Raw genomic sequence first — 20,724 nt, 5'->3', positions numbered from 1 at the left:
CAACAATGTGCTAAGTTGATTCAACTTGTGTGAATATGTGCACATCAATAAAACAGAGATATTGTTTATTATGAACCTGTGCTTATTTCAGTTCAAGCTTAGTATATGTGATGTTTGGCAATACCAACTAAAGGTTTGGGTCACCTTTGATAATTAATCACCTCTCAACCTCAGTCTGATCTTTGAGATGAATGATTATGTATTCACAAATATCAGCCTCAGCATTGCTTTTATCCATGGATATTTAGGAATTAGGATAATACTCTTGGGATATATGTATATAGAGTATATGCAGCTTCACTCTCTTTCCCTCTTTCATACCTGCCTGATGAAATCCCAGTGTGTGCTCAGCCCACCTTTATGCCTATTCTACTGCTGACGCTGCACATGGGTGGAAAGAAAACCTACAGCCCTGATGATTCACACCACTTTAAATTCTCGATGACACATATCAAGTGGGTCCAGGTTGCTGTGGGGTAACCGTACATTTCCCTAGTCCAACCACTCTCCCAGTCTGTACACTAACTGTAGTATTTTTCTCTTCCTAATATCCTATACCTCTTTCCTTCCACTTTCTCAGACCATGACCTGCAATATTTTCTTTGGATATAGAAACTCGCAGAGGACTGTCTGATCTTCCCATCAGGAAATACTCCATCCTACCTACATCAGCACCCATATATTTTTGCCTTTCCGCCTGCCACACAGGATGAAATTGCCCTTGTTCTACTTAAGGCCACCTTCTTCATTTCTGCATGGAATCTCATCCTTTCCCTCCTTCTGAAGCACCTTACTCCAAATCCCCTGAGACTGGTCTTCAGCTTCTTTTTCTTTTCTGTAAAAACATACTCATTAGAAGCTCTAATCTACAACAGTATCATTATTTTAAGAATACACTGACATCTCTATGGATGACCATGCAGCATCCTTGATGTGTCTATTCCTTACTCTGAATGCTCAATTCATTGGCAATCCTCCTGAGCTCTACCTTCAGAATATATCCTATGGCCAATACTGTGATGAAAAAGTTCTGAGAACAGAGAGCAGTGGTAATTGCACAATCATGAAATTTGTGTAATGCTACTGAACTGTACACTTAAAGATGGTTAAAATGGTCAATTTTAGGTTATGTATAATTTGCCACATTAAAATAGATCAGTGAAGAAAAGTATATATATTTGAGTCCAAACACTTTTTACTACCACTATTGGTCTCATCTTAACTCAAACTGCTGTCCTCTCTCACCTCCATTACTACACTTGCATCCTAAAACATCTGCCTGCATTTAATGTTGCCCCTGACCACAGTCTGATTCCTATACACAACAGCAGAGTGATGTTTTAGCCATAAGGGAGGCCCTTTAACTCACCAGACTGAAGCACAGTTAGAATAAAATCCAACTCTTTACAAAGGGCTTCTTGCTCTTCCCTGAACACCTGGGGCCTCTGTCCCTGCTTTCACTTTTTACAGAATGTTCTTTTCACAGCTGGCCCCCTGACTTCAGGTCTCTGCTTACATATCACCTCTTCAGAGAGGCCATTCCAGACCACCTAATCAATACTGTCCTCCCAACACATATGTGCTCACATGGATGCACACATGTATCTTTCTGCTTTATTTTTCTTAATAGTGTTTTTTACTACTAGACATTCCCTACTTACTTGTATACATACTTGTGACTCTGTTTGCCCCTCTTGACTTGAGTTCACTCATCCACCACTGCTTTTCTAGACCTTAACCATGACTGGTGCATAATAACAGTTCAATAAATATTTGTTTACTAGAGGCATGAGCAGAATTGTTTGAGGCTTTGCATACTCAACTTGAAGTTTAGAAAATTGCAGATGGAAGAGAGTTCCAAGGCAGGCAGCTGCTCACAGCTGAAAGAATTCTCCTTTAAAAACAAAGCCCTTCAACAACCAACGCTGATGCTTCAGGGCAGACTGTTGGCAGCAAGAATGAGTGGAGGCAGGGGAGAGATGTGATCATAGAGGCCAGAGTGCCATGAAAAACGTCAGACACCGTGCTTGTAATATGCAATTTTAAATAATTGGGATGTTGATGGAAAGGGGTTTAAAGGTCACCTGAGCAGGATTCACTTAATATTTAAGAACAATTCTTCAGAAGATTATATCATTATGCAAGAAAGTAGACTTGTTGAAAGGTTACTATGGCATGCACATCACCCCTGAGTGATGAGGAGGAATGGTGATTAATGAAGAGAATGCCAAGTGTGTATTCAGACCCCCAGGATCATCGTAAATGTGATAGGTGGTGGACAGAGTTTTTGCGGTATAGTGATATCGCGACATAGTGTAAGCTGGCATAGTGTCTAATTTTCAGGACACTGAATAGGGGCACCCTGAAACTGAGCTCCACTGGTATATTTTAGACTTCCTAAACTTCTAAAGAATGAAAAAGCAAGAGGGATTTTTAAAATAAACTTCTAGAACACAATGTTATTTTAATATGAAGAACCATATTACTGGTAATTTGATATAAAGAAAAAGTCGTGTCCAGATTAGAAAGTAGAATTACTATGCTAAAATATTGACTAAAAATTGCATTAAAGGTTTGTAGTCTTTATTCTGCTATTTCCTGTTATAACCAGGTCTACTTCCCCCCTTCTTCTTTGGTCTTGCTCTGGAGGGTTTTCCCCGTGGGCGCTTGGCTGGTAACTGAGTGGAGGTCTCAAGGTCCCGTGCTACTTCTGTGAGCCCCTGGCTGCTCCCTCCCTGCTTTGTGGGGTGGATGTAGTAATAAGAGAAGGACATGTAATCACTCGTGAGTCCCTCACGTGGAGGGTGACCCACAATCTGTTTACCTGAAACCAGAAGGGCCGGGAAACATGAAACTTTCATTTGCTGTATATGAGAAAGTCCTGGGCAAACTGGGACAATTTGGTCCACTGTTAAGTTCAGTGCTTGAACTTTGGTACGAGCTAACAGAATGCTTTTAACTTCCTGTGAGTTCAGGGATCTTTGCTGGGCATTTTTAATCCTTCTCTTTCCATGTAATTACATTTACTGAATGAGAGACTATAAGTTTTCTCTTAAGCCTCAAATGTAGTCCCCAAAGCAAGAAGAAAAATTATATTTATAAATTATTATGATTATAATGACCATGTGGCTTTCTCTCCCCCATCCCATTCCAGCTACTCTCACTTAACCCACTCTGGAGGCTGAGCCCTGCCTTGGACTCCAGGCCTAATCCTGAGGGTGGACTTAGAGCATTGCAGGAGTCTTTTTTGGGGGGGGATTTATTTATTTATTTTTAGAGAGAGGGTAAGGGAGAGAGAAAGAGAGGGAGAGAAACATCAATGTGTGGTTGCTTCTGGCATGCCCCCTACTGGGGACCTGGCCTGTAACCCAGGCATGTGCCCTGACTGAGAATGAAACTGGCAGCCTTTGGCTTGCAGGCCCACGCTCAATCCACTGAGCTACACCAGCCAGGGCACAAAATCAGCTTCTCTGACCTCATCCTCAGCTCTGTAAGCTGAGTTTGTGCTTCCCTCGACTGGGGCTCCACTTCTCAATATGCTTATGTGCTGCTACCTGCCTTGACAATCTAACTAGGGTTCAAGGTCTCCACAAACGGCCCCCAGGGAATCTATGGGATCTGGCTCCTCCAGCACCCCCGATGTCCTGACCACCTGCCTTGGCCTGGGCTTCAGCTCCACATTGCTTGGCTCTGGTCCTCCCGTCACCTCCCCAGGAGGGCTAGCCACACATGCAGCACCTCTGGAGCTTTGGAGAAAGGCACCTTCCAGGTAGATAAATTACAAAGGGGGCCCTGTTTGCCTTGGAGAATTAGAAGAACAGAACATCCTTTCCTTAGGCAGAATGTAAGGAACAGGGCATGGCTAACGGAGCCCTGGTTATGTTTCAACTCCTGCTGGTGCCCCTAGCTGAGTGTCTAATTTACACGATCACGCCTACTTGTCCCCCTAATGCTACTAACTGTATCAGGTACCACTGGGGCCTGACATGATGACATACTTGGCTTGTCTGGACAGATTTTGTCTCATTACTGAGCACTAAACTTGAGTAAATGTGTTCCTTCTTCACCTTGATCCCAGGTCCTTCGGCTTTCAGATCACCCCTGTGTATGGTCCCATTCTTAATCTGATGGTGTGAAAAAGTAATGCTATACCCTATAAAAACTTAAACAGACAACACTAATTCTACCACTCTTACTTATTCAATCAAATATTATAACACAATTCAATTTTAGTGTAACAAAACCCATTTCTCCTTGCTTATAGTGCTTTATTACATGTGGTCAATGCTGGTCTCTGGATAGATTATCTAGTTTTTTCTACTATCTCTCTCTCTCTTTTTTTTTCTAGATAATACTGTGCCTTTTCTTTCCAAAGACAGTTGAGGATTCTTAGGTAGAAGAGAGCTCATTAATATAATTTTGATTTCAGGCCTACACCAAACTTTATCGTTCCAGACTTCCCTGTGAAAAAGATGAGGGTCTGAAACCTGACTGCCTAAGCAGCAGTAGTTGGAAGAGGAAAACCAGAAAACAGAGAGTAAGGAAAAGAAGCTGAGGTCTGATAGGTTGAACACCCCCGTCCTGGGGGTCAGGTGGTCTCAGCAGGTTCATTGCACTGGGGCTGATGTAAAGAAAAGACCAGAGAAGAGAAGAGCCATTCAGACACGTTAGATAACATTGCACTGAACTTTTGAAAACTTGTCCAGCCAGCAAGAGTCTTTTTCTAATTTGGAATTGTAGGCTTTGAAAGTTTAGTCAATTTAATTCAAGTGTCCCTGGTAGGACATACAATGACCAGAAAGTTTGAGCCTGTCATGGAAACTCATATATTACTTTGTGGAAAGAAGTTGAATTTTATTTTGTGAGGAGGGACAGTAGATTATTTTTATTACTCTGTCAGATTTAAATGCAAGACACTTAGTGGTCTGGCGAGCATGGCTGTTTTTACAATGTTACCTTTCACAGTTAAAACAAATGTGTATACTATAAATAAAGCATAGAACATATAGACACTTAAGAGAGAATTTTAGTGTAACCATTGGATATGTATTATGTGGTCTACATATACCTAAATACCTACATGTCAAGAGACAATGGATGAATACATATAGAAAACTGAAACATAGCTGAAGTTTCATCAGGATGGTTACACGTGATGCTTTAGTTTAGAGAATGTCAGTTCCCCTGAAATGCCTTTGTCCAGACGTATCTGTGCTAAGATAAATGCCGAATGTTTTTTTCCTTTTTTTTCTCAGTTACTCAAAATAGCTTAATAAGTAGAAACAATTTTCCCTAGGGTAACTTTCCTTCTTAAGAGTATTGTGTAAAGAATGAAGGAAAAGTTTAGAGAGAAAAACTTATCCGTATTTACAAACCCCAGATGGGATGGAATTTTTCATGCATGATAAATGAGATGAAGCCCATGAATGAGGGGTGGGACCACTTCTTCTGTCTCCAGTGGTCTTGCTCTGGAAGACTTCCTTTAATTCTAACCACTGGCCCATGGGCATAATGACCCATGTTGGAAACCTGCTCGAGTTTTCAAAATATTCCTGAATGGTGCACTTAAAGTTACTCATTTTCAACAGATTCCCTAGGAGGCATGACAGAAGGAAAAGCAGCTACTTACTTGTGTTTATCTTTTGGAGTGAAATATGCTTTTCCAGTTGTCTCCTAAGTTTCACCTCTGCTCCGTATTTCCCGGTGGTCCCGTTGTCTGCCAGAATGAAGTGGGAATGCATGCTGTTGAGGACCGTGAGCTTGCTCATGGGATTGGACATGGTCTGGTAGGGCCGGACAACCTGTGTGATTGTGAAGGAAAGAGGAAGGGGTCAGAGAAATGAAGGAAAAATGGTGAAAGGAGAACTGAATAGAGAGAGAAGAGGAAATGAAGGAATGAAATCAATTCTCTGGTACAGTGAGGGTATAGTGTACTTTTTCTCCCTAATACTGCTTTGGGCAGAAGCAAGATTTATAGTGAATGTTCTATTCAAAGCAAGATCATGCTTAAAGGATTATGTTTATTTATTTACCAAACACATACACAAACTAGAATTTGTACTTTCATTGTACTCAAAAGTTGGTATGTGAATGACTGTTTCATTTTGAAGTTAATCTGTTATTTGCTGATGAACTAAAAATAATTGAAAAATTTAGTTATTTTGTTTCTTTATTTCTCTCCTTTATCATGTCCATACTCTAGTAAGCACAGCAGAGCAATCATGATTCTGGAGAAGGGTGGGGACTGGGGACCCGGAGGGCGGAATTTTTTCTGTGAAGCTTATTCAATAATCTGAAATTCTGTTATTTCAAATTTACATGGTTCTTATTAGACACCTTATATAAGGGGAAATCTTGAATGTAAAATAACTACCTCATGAGAAGAATATGAATCAGGCTCAAAATGATCATTATTGTCTTGTTTTCTTGTTATTTTAATTTCATGGTGAATTACACTACCTAAAACAACAATTCTTAGTGTGGTCTTTCAGATTTTTGTTGTAAGAAGAAAGCAAAACCCATTGTGAGCTAGTTGCTTTATATTCATTATCTATATTCATTGCAACAATCTTACAAGGAAGAGGCTGTTACATTTATTTCGTAGATGAAGAAATAGGTAAAGTACATTTTCCAAGAGTTTACTATGCATGGAACCAGAATTCATACCCAGGACAGTCTGATTCCCAAATCTATGCTTATTCCTCTTTCCACGGGGCTTGCATACAATGAAACAATGTTTCATTTTACTCCTGAAGTACTTAGGTAGGGACTTCCCTCAAGACTATGAAAAGGAACATTGAATAAGCTCATTGTCCAACAGCGTCTTTACAGTTATCCCTGTACTGAATCATCAGAAGTGACAGGACAGAAATAAATGCTATTGGGTTTTTATTTCTAGGCCATTGTGCAGTGTGTACATTACCTGTAAAGGTGAGATGCTATTTTTCATTTTCAGTATGTAATAACTCACCATGGAAAGGTATAGAGTAAGATCCAGTAGTTTGTTAAAGGAATTACAAAGTAATTTAGGAAGGACAGTCTTCAACAGTGAGATCTCATGAAAGTCATTTTTTTTTTTTTAGACCTTGTTGCTGATTTTGAAACTCCACATTTCCGCAGTCTGTGCCTGACAATCACAATCTGCTCAATAAACAGCGAATGAATGAATAGGACAACCTGAGACAGACATGCTTTGTTCTAAATTGTAAAAAAGAAAAAAACAAACCTTCTCTTTTCTTAATTGTTGGGGGGTTGATTTCATCTAAATTTGAGATGTGTAATTCTGAACTTTTGAAATATCCTTCATTTCTTTTAATATATGTCCTGTCTGTTAATGTAGCATTAATACAGCATTAATTCATAGCTTCATTTGTGTTGGCTCTTGTTGATAAAGGAAACACAGAACTTTTTGATGATTGTTTCCATGGAGCAGTATCCTATTACTTCTTTGTCTGCGTCCTGAATAGAGCCCTCCAAAACAGAGACAAGGGTTGGCTAACTCCATCCTGATCTCTTTATCACTGGAAGAGTGGGCTGCTTGTGGCTGAAATTCCCATTTTGCTGTTACTCATTTTTTATCATAAAACATTCATTCTACATCAGAGTGAAAGTTAATAAATATTAATGCTTTGTTGAAAGTGGCTTAGCAGAGAGGCCTTCTCTTATTCTTCAAGTGCCTCTGCATTGTCTTTTTGGAGAAAAGAAAAAATACCTTAGTTACTCTTCTCCCTTTTCTTGGCTTAGCAGAGAGGCCTTCTCTTATTCTTCAAGTGCCTCTGCATTGTCTTTTTGGAGAAAAGAAAAAATACCTTAGTTACTCTTCTCCCTTTTCTAACAGCAGGCTCCAGCCAAGGAGGAAGACCCAAACAAATCTGTGAGCAGCGGTGGTGGCGGGGGCCAAGGGAGTAGATTTTTTAGAGGTTCAACTCTTCATGACAGTAAATTCAGACATTTGTTCTAGCTGAGACGCAAGGACATGTTTCTAATTTCTGGGAACTTAAGTTATTAAGACCATCAGATAATAGGACATTTTCAAATGAAGAAAGGCATGAATATAATTCTGGGCCAAGCTCATGTTCTCACCACAATCTAAGAATAAAAGAACATAATTAAATCATCAGACTGTGTTCTATATATCTTTTCCTCCACCACAGGATTCTACAGATGTTGGTGCTTCTGTCTTCTGAATGTTGACCTCCTTTCCCGGTGAAACATGGTGCACAAGTTCTTTGGGAATACTGTACATTTGAATCAGTCATGCAAGAAGATCAAGTTTACAGTATCACTCATGCATTTTAGTTTCTTCCTCTTGGTGGTTCCCACTTCTTTTGACTTTATGTGGAGGAGAAATTAAAGGTGATTACACTTTGGCAGAAATTTTGTCTGCTGAATAAGGGGTGTAAGTCTAAAATAATGAAAATGTCCTTATTTACTTTCTAGTAGTCATTGCGGGAAGATGCGCTAAACAATTCTGAATGTATGAGCCACAGAGTGTTTGAAACCCAGTTCTTCCATTGGCTGTTTGAATCTGCATCTCATTTTTTTAATCTCTGGAAGGAAAAGAGTAAAACCACTTACCTTAGATGAGATTATATGTTTAAAGCACCTAAAACCATGTCTAATTCCTAGCAGGCAATCTATAAACGTGATTTCCTTCTTTTAAAAAAAATTAAAAAAATTTACTTTTAGACAGAGGGGAAGGGAGGGAGAAAGGGAAGAAGAGAAACACTAATGTGTGGTTGCCTCTTGTGGGCCCCTCACCAAGGACCCAGCCTGCAACCCAGGCATGTTCCCTGACTAGGAATCGAACCAGTGACCCTTTGGTTCACAGGCCGGCACTCAACCCACTGAGCCACACCAGCTAGGGCATGTAATTTCCTTCTTAAGTTCTGTTTTATTTTACCAACTATAAAATGATTTTCTAATTGCAAACTTGTGACCAAAAGGAAATGATAGAAGACAAATCACTGACCTTTGTTTTACACAAGGGATTTAAATCAAGCAGTGTAAGTAAAGGCAAAAAATGAGCAATTTTTGGCAAATACGCAAAGTGTGTTTTCTTTGCTGTGTCTTCCCAGGCCCTTGAAGAAGGCGATACTCTGGAACTATTCATTGATGATTTACAAAGTAGATCACTTCTTGAATATTTCAGAGAAACTATCTGCAAAAACACTTGATATTCTTCATTACAAACATATCAGCAGTCTATTTTTGTCTGAGTTTCAATTTGCATATCTGCAAAAGATTTACTGATCTCCCTGTTATGTTTCTCAAATAGAGAAGAATAATACCTTTGTATCACATAAATATAAATGAATTTTTGCCTTTGACAAAATTTCAGAGATAATGTCCATTCACTTTTAAGAGCTCATGGAAAGAGGACTCTTTAGAGGGCATGCAGGTGTGCACAAGTGCAGGCATGGTAAGAACTGTGATGTGTTCAGGACTTGGGGGTGTAGTAGATCACTGCGTAACACATGCGGGGTTTCCTGAGAGAGTCAAACCCTACTGCCCTACGGCACCCACTGTAGGTAACGGGTTACCCATTTTCCCAAGACTGAAGGGTGGTCCAGGTTATGTACCACTCTTGAGAGCACTGAGAAGAGTCAATCAAGTAATTTATTGTGTTTTAAATTTCAGATGAGGAATTGGATGGAGAAAGGCTGAATGGTGTCTGAAAGGCCTACATAGCAACTGGTTTTTCACAATTGGCAAATACACTACTATCTAGATCCAGAAAGGAAATTTGGTTAGAAATGGAATTGAGACTCTTAGGATCTCATGGGCCAGAATACCTCTGAGAAATGACACTTTGTTTCTCCTTCTTGTCCCTCAAGAGGAGTTGAGAGACTTCTTCATTCGATCTATTGTACACTGGTCCCTACTGGCTGTCTGGTAAAATTCTGGTTCCAAGGCCATTGTATACCTTGACTCTGAAACAAAGAGGCAATGAAGGCAGAGCTGTTTAGGGGTTAATAGAGGTACAGGTCCTTCACATAAGTCATTTGTAAGGTCGTTATCATCGCCAGGAAGGGACTGATCCGGAGACACTGGGAAAACTGAACATCCTTTATGTGCTGGTGCCAGAGTACTGCATTCATTTTCCCTGGAGAGGCTTAAATCAATCATTTGGGAGCTGATCGAAGACACCTGCTTGAGTTCCTACCTGTTTTCATAAGTGTGAAACCCAGGAGTACGTAGTGGGAAGTTAGGAGTTCTCATTCTAGGTCCTCCAGTTACTAATTTGTGATCTTTAACAAGAATTCATTCATTTGTTTACTCATTAAGAATGGTTTAAAAAAATGAATGTGATAAGTACTGTTGTCCTGGCTTGAGGAGACATATAATTTCATCTAGGTAATATCTCACAACAAGTATTCAAAATATATTTAGTGGAAGAAACTTTTTGGACCATAGCTTTCTCATCTATAAAGTAGAAGACTATAATTTCTAAAGGCTTCCTACCTCTAAAATTGAGTCTGGATAGCCTGTATGAAACAGTACATTTATTCTTTTTTCAACTTAGTGAAGAACAATGAAACTCTATGTGTGTTGGCTACAAAAAAAAAGTAGTTTGCTCTTGACCTGGGGTCTCTTCCATTGTGTGGTGCTTTCTACAACGCAAGGGCCATTTGGTCATCTGTGACAACTTTCCTGAACAGAGCTGAATTGAGCTGAAGCAGGTTTTTGATTCGTCAATCACAGGCCTTCTGCAATGTCAGACCTTGCTGCCTGGTGTCTGTCAGCATGTCCCAGGCAAGTAGCAGGGTAGGGGTGTGCGTCCACAGAGTCATTATTTCCTTCCCAACAGCACTGTGATTTTAATTTAGGCAAGAAGACAGCTAGCATTCATCAACCACTTTATACCTGGCACTGAGGTAGACTCTTTCACATAGATTGATCCATCTCATGCTTATTTGATAGGCGAAACTATAGAGGTTCATGGAAGTGAAGTATCTTGGCCAAATTTGCCCCACAAATGGCCTTTCCTCAAAACCCCATAGAGACTTCCTGACCCCTTACAGACCAGGGGACATTAGAGGGAAGACAGAGGACCCAGCCTGCTTTTAAATTTGTAACAGATATGATTTTGCTGCTGGACATTTTTGCCAGTGGCTTAGCTGAGCATTAAAATCCTTCTGACAGCCTATCAGATTATTCCCAGATGAGTCTTCTGGAACTATATAGTATGCAGAGGTCAGGAAAGGCACCAGCAGGTAGTAAATGAGGTTTGTATAGCGGAGAGAGAGAGAGACAAAGGAGTGGTGAGGTTCTCTTAGGGTCAGGCCGGTGTTTCTGGGAGAAAAGAGGGGATACTGCTGAGAAGTGGGAAGTGACCTCTTTGTGTGAGACAAAGGAACATGGGGACTGAGAGAATAAAATGAAAAAGAAAGAAAAAAAAGAAAGGCCCTGTGTGTCTTTACAATCATAGCGAGGCCTGTGCTAGTGGGAACACTGGCTTGTTATATACTATTCAGACAGCTCAGCTGTAAGTCTGGATATAAAGTCGGGTCATATTGAAACTCAGATGCCGCCTCTCAGCTCAGCAATCCAGACAAGAAAGCAGCAAACCCAGGGATCCATCTCCAAAGCCCACATACTTTAGCGGAGTGACTCCCACTAAAATACATGGGAAGACAATTACACCTTTCTGCAGCTCTTTCAAAATGTGTCCCTCCACTTGTGGGCTGCGGAGGCGCACCATCCTCATTTCAGGCTTTCCTCTTGAATAGGCTCACCTTCCTGTGTCCTGTTCTGAGGGGGACTGTGTACCATTCCCACCCAGGGCCTCCTGGCGTGGGAACAGACCCTTGAGTTCAAAAGGGGTTATGTGCTTTAGAAAACACTATGTATCAGTGAGAAACTTTAAAACATGTTCAAATTCTTTTGAAACATTTTCTTTAGTTTGGGCTGGATTCAGTGACTTCTCAAAAATAGAATAAAACAGGAGTGATGGCATGAGACTTCCAAATCTAGGTCACGAAAGGATTCCTCTTTGCTCGCTCTTGGATGACTCGCTCTGGGGGAAGCTGGCTGCCATCCTAATGAAGCGGCCTTTCTGAACTCCTGACCAAAAGCGATGTGAGTGGGTCATCTTAAAAGAGGGCTCTGTGCCCCTATTCAGTCTTCAGATGATGCAGCCCCAACTGACACCTTGACCGTGATCTGAAGAGGGACCTCAAGCCAGAACTGCCAGGATAAGCCACTCATAAATTTCTGGCCCACAGAAACTGAGACAATAAATGTTGTTTTTAAGCCATGAAGTTTGGGGGGCAATATATTACACAGTAATAGGTTACTGATACAGTAGTATATTATTATTATTATTATTATCATCATCTTCTCTGAGGCTTCAAAATGCATTCTTTCCCTTGTCTTCTGGATTGGCTGATGCATCACAGTTTCATGGCTTCTCATATGCACTGCGTTCTCTGTGCTGCCTCGCATTCTTCCCTGGGGCTCTGAACAGTTCTGGCTCCTGTTTTCTGTGGGGGCCGTGGCTATCATCCTCCACTTTCCTCAAGGGCCTGACCCAGACCCCGGCCTTCCTCATTTAGCAGGTGATCTGACTCCTGCACCTGCACACTTGCCAGTCAGGTGACCCTATTTAGGTTATCTGTTCTCTGTGTCGCAGTGTCTCCTTGTGTAAATGGAGATCAATAATGATTATAGCCACCTCATTGGGGTGTTGTAAGGATACAAAACTCATAGGTCAAGGCACATATGAGCTCAATTAAATGGGTAGCTATTATTATCATGGAGAAATAGTGCTGTACAATAAGTATGAATATGGTCCTAGGAGCTAGATAGTTGAGGTTGAAATCCCAGCTACATGCATTATTCTCATATTAGTAATTAGTGCATTAGTCATATTGGACAAGTTACTTAACCTCTGTGGTTAATTTTACAATCAGTAATATGGGGAGGATGATAGATAATAAAATTAAGAACTTTTTACTGCCATTAAGAGAATATTTTAAATGACTAAGTAAAAGTGCTTAGATGGGTGCTGGTATTTATTAAGCTTTACAAAAGTGTTGATATTGTTATTATGATTATTTCAGCGATAATTGATAAACCTCCAGACTAAAACTTTAATGTCCTGCCACCAACCCTGTCTTCTTCTCTTCTTGTCTTTTAGTTATGATGGTACAGATGGTTCCTCTCCCCTTTACCCCCTGTCTCCTTTACCTTGGGTCCTCTCTAGGGCTCATTTTATCAGTTATTTCCTCTATCTCTCTAGCTCCCTTTCTACCATACAGGTATAAATGAATTCCAGTCTAACTTATCTTGATTAAAAGAACTCCCTCCATTTATGGCTCCCTTTGGCTACTCATACCTATCTCTTCTCTTCACAGTCAAACCTACAGAACAGTAGTTTCTACTTGCCTTCTCTATGTCCCCTTCCTCAGTCGATATAATGGGAGCTTGACTCCTCACCATTCTTCTGACACAGTGATGCCAATGACGTTCATATTGATAAATTGGATGAACACTCCCAAGTCCTTTCCTTCTACAGCCTCTCAGTTCTATTGGGCATTGCCCTTCACTCCATCCTGAATACACACAGTCCCTCAGACTCCACAACACTCTCTGGTTTTGCTCCTACCTTTATGCCCTTCTTTTGGTGTCCTTTGCAGTCTGCTTTTCCTCAGCTCAGCTGTAAAATGTTGGAAGAACACAGGATCCAGGTGTAGACCTTCCTTCTTTCCACTCTACACACTGTCCCTTGGTCATCCTATCTACTAGAATGGTTCAGGTAATTGTCATCCACAGGCAGATGCCTTTGGAATTGAAGTGTGTAGCCAGATCTTGCTCCTGAACTTCTGCCACCTAGACTCACTGGTCTGCTGGATATTTTCATGTGGGTGTCTTGAAAGAACTTTGAAATTAACCTGTCCATATCCAAACTCAACACTGTCTTTACTGGTTCTGCTTTCCCCCAGGTGAGTAGATGTGGCCCAGAACCTGAGTGTAGGCCAGGTTCAGTGAGCATCAGATCCTGTGTAACTGTAACAGACTTGAGTAGGTCTCCTTGCCTCTGAACTTTCCCTCTCACATCTCCTATTTACATCTTAGCTAACGAAGTCATGGAAGTCCAATGAACTCTATGTAAGGCCATACAGGGCCCTTACTTGGCTTGCTTTAGAAATAAATGATGTATGTATTGAGTTGATAACTACACCAGAATTATCAATCAACCGTGTTATTAAACTTGATTTTACTTGGTTTGAAATACAAAAATGACATCAAAAAGATAGTTTCCAATTAAATATAAGAACTCTTAAATATTATAAAATTCTGAGAATCAATCTATAATTTAGAAAACTATAAGATGTCCTTGAATGTCAAGATAATTTGATAACCACATAAGATAATATGTTGGCAATCTCTGCAAACACAATTTTTGTCCTCAAGTTAAAATGAAAAGTACTTTTTCTTGTGATGATATCTGGATTTTTAACTTGACATGTGTGTTGTTAATTTAGATTTGGGGAGAAAACAAATAATAAAGGCTTCAGAAATTATTCAATTAACTGAAAAAATTCTGGGATGATTGTTTTCTAATGGGATATAGGGCTAAAATGAGTCACATGAAAATTAAAAATGCATTGGAAATTCTTTCTTGACTTTACACTGGTGACACTTTCATAATCATCTGTGCAGCTAAGATTCTCTAGGGACAAAGTAAGGGACTGTGGCCACTCTCATTGAGTCTCTTTTTAGTGCAACCTACAGGCATAAGATATTAGCCAATTATCTCAGCTAACAATAAGAACATAATATCATTAAATATTTGCTTATATCTTACTTGGCACACTACTACCTAAACATATGGGCTGTGGAGGCAGTGGACCTTGGTTCTAATCCTTATCTGGTTGCCTTACTATAAAAAGGGATAGCACATACCTCATAAGGCTAATAATATGTGCCATCACAGAGACCATCCTGAAATAAGAGCTCAAAAACTATAATTGCTATTATTATGACTATAGAAGTTCTATGAAGATAGAAAAAACAGGTGTTTCTGCAGTCCACTTAGAGATGAAGCCATCAAATCTTACAGAGTTTAAACCACACACCAGTGCTTCATGTTCATGAAAATTATAGCATCACTGGTGAAAATGAGACAAACAAAAATAATTCATCTGATGCTTTTGAGGAGTTATTAAGTTGGGGGAAAAGACTGAGAGAATTACAATCAGCATATGATGGGATAGGTGAAGATAGTCAGAGAAGATGACTTAGCTGAACAATACACAATTACACACCCAATGTAAGGACAGAAAAGTATTACTATCTCAGTGTTCATAGCATTATTCATAACAAAATCTGTTGTTTTGATCTATTGATTGAGAAAAGAAGGGTTTGAGTAAACAGACTAGAACATATTTAAATTTAAAGAATCAAGGCTAGTTCTGTCACTCAGCTGGGTGGATCATTCATTTCTCAGAGGGTTTAGAGAAAGGCCTGTTCTCATTCTACACTTTGCCCCCGTACTCAACATACTGAACTGTAACCACCCCCCTCCCACCTTGCGTCACTAAATAAGAAAATAGTTTTATATTTGTATGTTAGGTTAAGAATGCCCTCACTATAGTCACTACAATATGCTCAAGCTTGGGAATATGACAACAGATGAAGTTGTAGTGAAGTTGTGAACTAGTTAAGAGTTATTATAGTATTTTTTCTACAATATTTATTTTCCTCATAGCCTGAATCTCATCATGCTCAATCCAGCTTCATCAATATTTATTGAGCACCTACTGCATTTGAGCCTCTAATTTGAGCTCTGAAAATTCAAAAAATACATGCCTTATATTTTTAAAGTCTAATAATGTTTAGTTAACAGTTAAGACTTGAAGAGAGATAAATGCTTCAGGATACCCAGAAGCAGACTCAGGGCAAATTAATCTTTCTTCTCTACATTTAGAACTAGTTTTGCCTTTACAGTACCATTCCAAAAAGATATTCATGTTCTCAGTTGAATAGCAACTAGCAACTGCTGTGTTGACTACTTCTAGCAATAAAATAATGCTAGTAGTACTTGAATGTTCAGCGTCTGAAAGTGCTCATTTGAGACCCATCTCCATAGAAATAAAATAATCTATATTCTCTATCAGTTGAACAATAAATCCACTGAAGTAAATATCAGGCACAAGAAATGGAGCCTTTCTTTTATCCTTATATTTTTATTTATTTCATGTAGATTTCCTAGATTTACCTTGACAATATTTTTTGCGCCACTTCAACATTATTCTGCAAGATAGACATAGACTAGCCCCCAAAATGCAACTATTCTATTTTTTCAAATGATTGCATTTTTCACAGAATTCTGAAGTGGTAAAGATTTTTTCACAATATATTAGTTTCTTTCTCTGCTTCCTGAGGTTTATTATTTTTTACATAAATTGCATATGAGTTTGATTATATATAGTAAAAGAAAAGGGACAGAGGCACTAAATTAAACTAGCTATGAAAATTGTTATAACCACTTATCAGAAACCACTTGTGTTTTGATGATTTTTATGGGGATTTTAACCAGTGATCACCAATATTTTACTCAAATACTACTTTTAGTGACAACCTAGTGTTCTGTTCTTTTTCAATGATTACATTACAATGGAAAACACATATAAAAAATTTCCTCAAACTATGTCATAACATATACCTAATAATTTTTGCCCCAATAATTTACAACTTGAAAAAGAAACTCTATTAGTACACAATAGCCTGAGAAATTCTATGTATTTTTCAGTTACCCAATTTTTGTGAAAAAAAAATGTACTAGCATGAAATTCAGTAGAGCTCAAAGATTTACTGAAAAAACTAAAATACAACTGTTTTTCCAGTATTCTCTACAACCTTCCAATTTCATTTCCTTTTCTTTGTGGTCTCTCTACAGGTTCACCGGGATCCTGGTGAGATGTGGCTTGCCTTTGCTAGACTTTTGTGAGTGGGGACAATGAATGTGCACATCTTACTGTGTATGCAAGGGGCTCTTTCTGCCTTCTGGGCTGGAATTGAGTCAATTTTTCATTGGAAAGTCAGGCAACATAACTAAATCCTGTTGGCACAGACATGCCTCAGTTCTTATTGGCATACAAATAGGAAGAAATATGGGGAGAAAGAAGAGAATAAAATGAGCTTAAGAGGAAGTAAAATCAGAGAAAAAATGCTGGCATTGGAGGAAAATGAATCAGGATGATTCTTCCAACTCAGAAAAACAAGTAAAGGTAACATAAGTACTGTGTTTCTGCAATCACATAGGATTTATAAGATGAACAAACAGAATGATATAAAAGGCCAGAATCCTCTGAAAATGTTTAGGCAACTGAGGTAATTATTTGGATACTCTCTCTTAAATAAAGAAATAATCAATTTCTGCTTATTCAAGGTTATCTCAATGAGAGAGTTCCAAAATATCCAACCCCCGCCCCGAAACTGAATAATAACAACTGAGGTTTACAACAGAGATCTTGTGCTATAAATATTTAAAAATGACTTCTGAATTATGACAACATTAAATAATTAATTGGTTAACAAAATAGAACAATAAATTTCATTTTCGGTGTTAGGGCATTTTAGCATGTTCTAATTCTTTAAGAAATAGACTTATTCTAGGTCACAATCAACAAACAGTTAAAAACCAACTTGGAATCTAAGGCAAGTATTAACCCAAGCAATTGTCTATCAAAAACTAGTCCCAAACATTCTGAAAAAATTAGAAACATTACTTTTTCAGTAAGTTCTGACTACATAACACTTTGGAATTGCTGCTTGAGATACTTAATTTGTGTGTGATATAAAACAGTAAATTTTAGTTATGAGTTTGTTACACTGATAAACTATCTCATTCCTTACCCTACATAGTCTGGATAAATTAGTATGTCAAATGTAATTTGGTAGCATTGATATGGACACTTCTTATCACTTAAAATAAAAGCCCAGAAGGATTTTAAAAATATTTGTTTACTGCTTATATTTCATGGTATTGAATTTTGAATTCAAAATATTTTGTATTAAATTTGAAAAAAATCACATATATTGCATTGCATTGAAATAAGATGGCTTTGCTGTATTGCATTGCAATATAATAGAATACACAGTTTAAAACCTGTTAATTCTCAACTGCTTTAAATTTTTCTCTTGATTTTCTTGACAGACCTCATAATACTTGCAAAAAGCTACTTAGCACATTTGTTACCCTCTGTGGCAGGCCTGGATTGGGAAGGAAGGACTACTGATGTGATGTACTAAGGCAATGATAAATAAGTAATTGTTCAAATTACTCAAGGAAAAAGAAGTGAATAGGTATGGCAGTTTGTGTACACAGCATAACCACAATTTCTATCAATGGAACTTTGAGCAACATTATATGGGGGAAAAGTCTGGTAGTTAGTAGGAAGGAGGCTGAGAATGACCTGTTTGTGTTTTCAGAGATAGAGAGAGAGAGAGAGACTCCAGCAAGAAACAGACATAGGATGATGACCCATTAATTATAAGGTCACATTCTCTCTGAAAACTTGTTGATTAATTGGTCATTGGGTAGTAGCTCTGGATATTAGAATAGGAGAAAGATCTTGGCACCCTGCTGAATCCAGTCAAGGCTTCTAAATAGTTCCAGAATGGGAAATAACCCAACTATGCCTGCTCCTCACCCAAGCATTCAGTGAGAGAAAGGCCAACCTAGGAGGCCACAAGCTCGGTGGAAAGAGCCTTCCTTTGTAGCTCCTGACTTAGGCGAAGGGCACTGAAACATAAAGAAGCTGGAGCCCTGGGGTGAGGAGAGTCCTCTTCAATGTAAAAGTCTATGAGTCCATGCTGTTAATGGATCTCAATGTAACCTTGCCGAAAGCACTCACAACATTTGGTGTGTGAGGAAAGACCACAGCTTGATTCACACCAAGAAGAGGGTTGGTAAGTTTTACTTAGGACTTTTCTTGGTTATAATAATCGACACTGGAGTTTTCATAGATAGATTTTGGAAAATGAATAGACTCCCAATAAATGTTTTCTAATATAGGCTTCATTTTGGGTGACAGGAACTAAAAGAGTACTGTAATTGCATATTTTTAATTCTAGTTTTATTTTACTCTTTTGATACCACCTCTGTGAGAAAGCACATACAGAGGATGCTCCCAGGACTTACATCTCTTCCAATCAAGTCCTCCTGGTTTTCCACGATGCCCCAGGGGGCGATACCTATGGTACATATCTTCCCTCGAGACTTCGATGCATGGTCCTTCAAGGCATCCCCAACATGACGAATTACACCTAAGAGAAAAAAAGAGAAGTATTACTCTTGTCTTTTAAAGCAGTCACTTTTCATTGTTCTCAAAGAAATTGTGATAACTCTCTCTCCCAAGATGAAATGCATTGGATATAAAATTCGGACACATTTCTACACACACTGCATGTGTTTACTTGATAAACTTGTGCCACTAACATCAGATAAATTTGCTGGGCTGGCATTTCTTATCCTATTTTACATTTTTAAAAAGTGCCTCTAACATTTATAAAAACATGAATGGAATTATTTAAACTTAGGAAATCTTTTTCTTGTATTATATGCTTAATGATGTGTTAAGTATGATTAAGAACCAATCCTATGACTGTGTCCTATAAAAAAAGCACCATATATAACATTGTATTAAATCTACACCACAATTTGTGTAAAAGTCAGGTCATTCAAATAGTGCAGTGACAGCTCAGATTTTGTCAACCTTGATTTCATCTTTTTATTTAGGGATACATAATGTGCAAACCCTACTTGTAAGGCAAATGTTGACATATTCCATGGAGAGTTTGTTAAAAATATATAAACACACCTTTTTATCTTTACCATTGCAACTGTTTTCCTCTTTTCTTGGGAAGGCCTTCCCCATCACTGTGGCCTTTCTCACCATAGTTAAAAGTGAGAAATTCAGTGTATAAGATGGAAGGGCACCAATGGCTTATTGTTTTACAAACCATTTAAACAGGCACAATTTCTAACCTCTTAACTTCTCTCTCACATGATCATATTTATAGAAGATATGAAATTTCTATATTCTCTATGAAAAGGTGTTTCCACTTACAAAATTCCACCCATTCCTCAAGGAAAAATTCACATCTAGTTCCATTTTCTGTATAAAAGCTGAGCTGGATTTCATTCCTTCTGAGTTTGAATAGGATTGTGGTTTGCATATGGCTGAAGAGCTTACCAGGTCACCCAACATAATCTGTTGTCAATCATAAGCATACATGAAGAAGTTTCCTTTAAATGTACAACTATTTGGGAGCAGTTTGGAAGGCCAGAGTCTCACACATCTTTGCGCATTTCAGAGGCTGACACAGACTAAGGGCTCAGAAACTGCGCCCTGAACTAATAGTTCATACCATGCAAAACACACCAGGCAGTTTAATCACGGGACAGGACATGCATGTGAAAACAACTCAATTTGAAATACTCAAGAGATGAAACAGAAATATCTTCCTTTAAAAAAACTGAATAACAAAATAGTGTAAAAAGCCACTAATCCACATTGCACAATTCTGGGAGTGTTGAGAAGAATATAAATTTCATTTACTAGCTTATCTGTGGATCTCCTAAGTGAGAGAACTGGTTTAAAAAACATAAGCTATAAAATTGTGAATACGAGTGTTAAAAATTTTTCCCATTTGTATGCAAAACCCCTTTCAGGGCCAGACCTGGACAAGAAGTGTAAGTTCATGGGTTGC

At 38.7% G+C, this 20,724-nt stretch overlaps 1 protein-coding gene across 1 annotated transcript in view; it reads right to left on the bottom strand.

Moving 5' to 3' along the window:
- Nucleotides 1-20,724, bottom strand: part of TRPM3 (transient receptor potential cation channel subfamily M member 3) — a 263,509-nt gene that overhangs the window by 225,021 nt on the left and 17,764 nt on the right. Inside the window, exons 3-4 of the mRNA XM_037155024.2 lie at nt 19,154-19,278; nt 5,630-5,801 (exon numbers count right to left, since the gene is read on the bottom strand). Of these exons, the coding sequence (XP_037010919.2) occupies nt 5,630-5,801; nt 19,154-19,278 (297 nt within the window). The remainder of the gene's footprint in view (nt 1-5,629; nt 5,802-19,153; nt 19,279-20,724) is intronic.

Source organism: Artibeus jamaicensis, unplaced genomic scaffold (genome assembly GCF_021234435.1).
Source record: "Artibeus jamaicensis isolate MK-2021 breed Jamaican fruit bat unplaced genomic scaffold, CSHL_Jam_final scaffold_1964, whole genome shotgun sequence".
NCBI lineage: Eukaryota > Metazoa > Chordata > Mammalia > Chiroptera > Phyllostomidae > Artibeus > Artibeus jamaicensis.
Note: the sequence above shows the minus strand (reverse complement) of the source record. Positions and strands in the feature narration are given on the sequence as shown.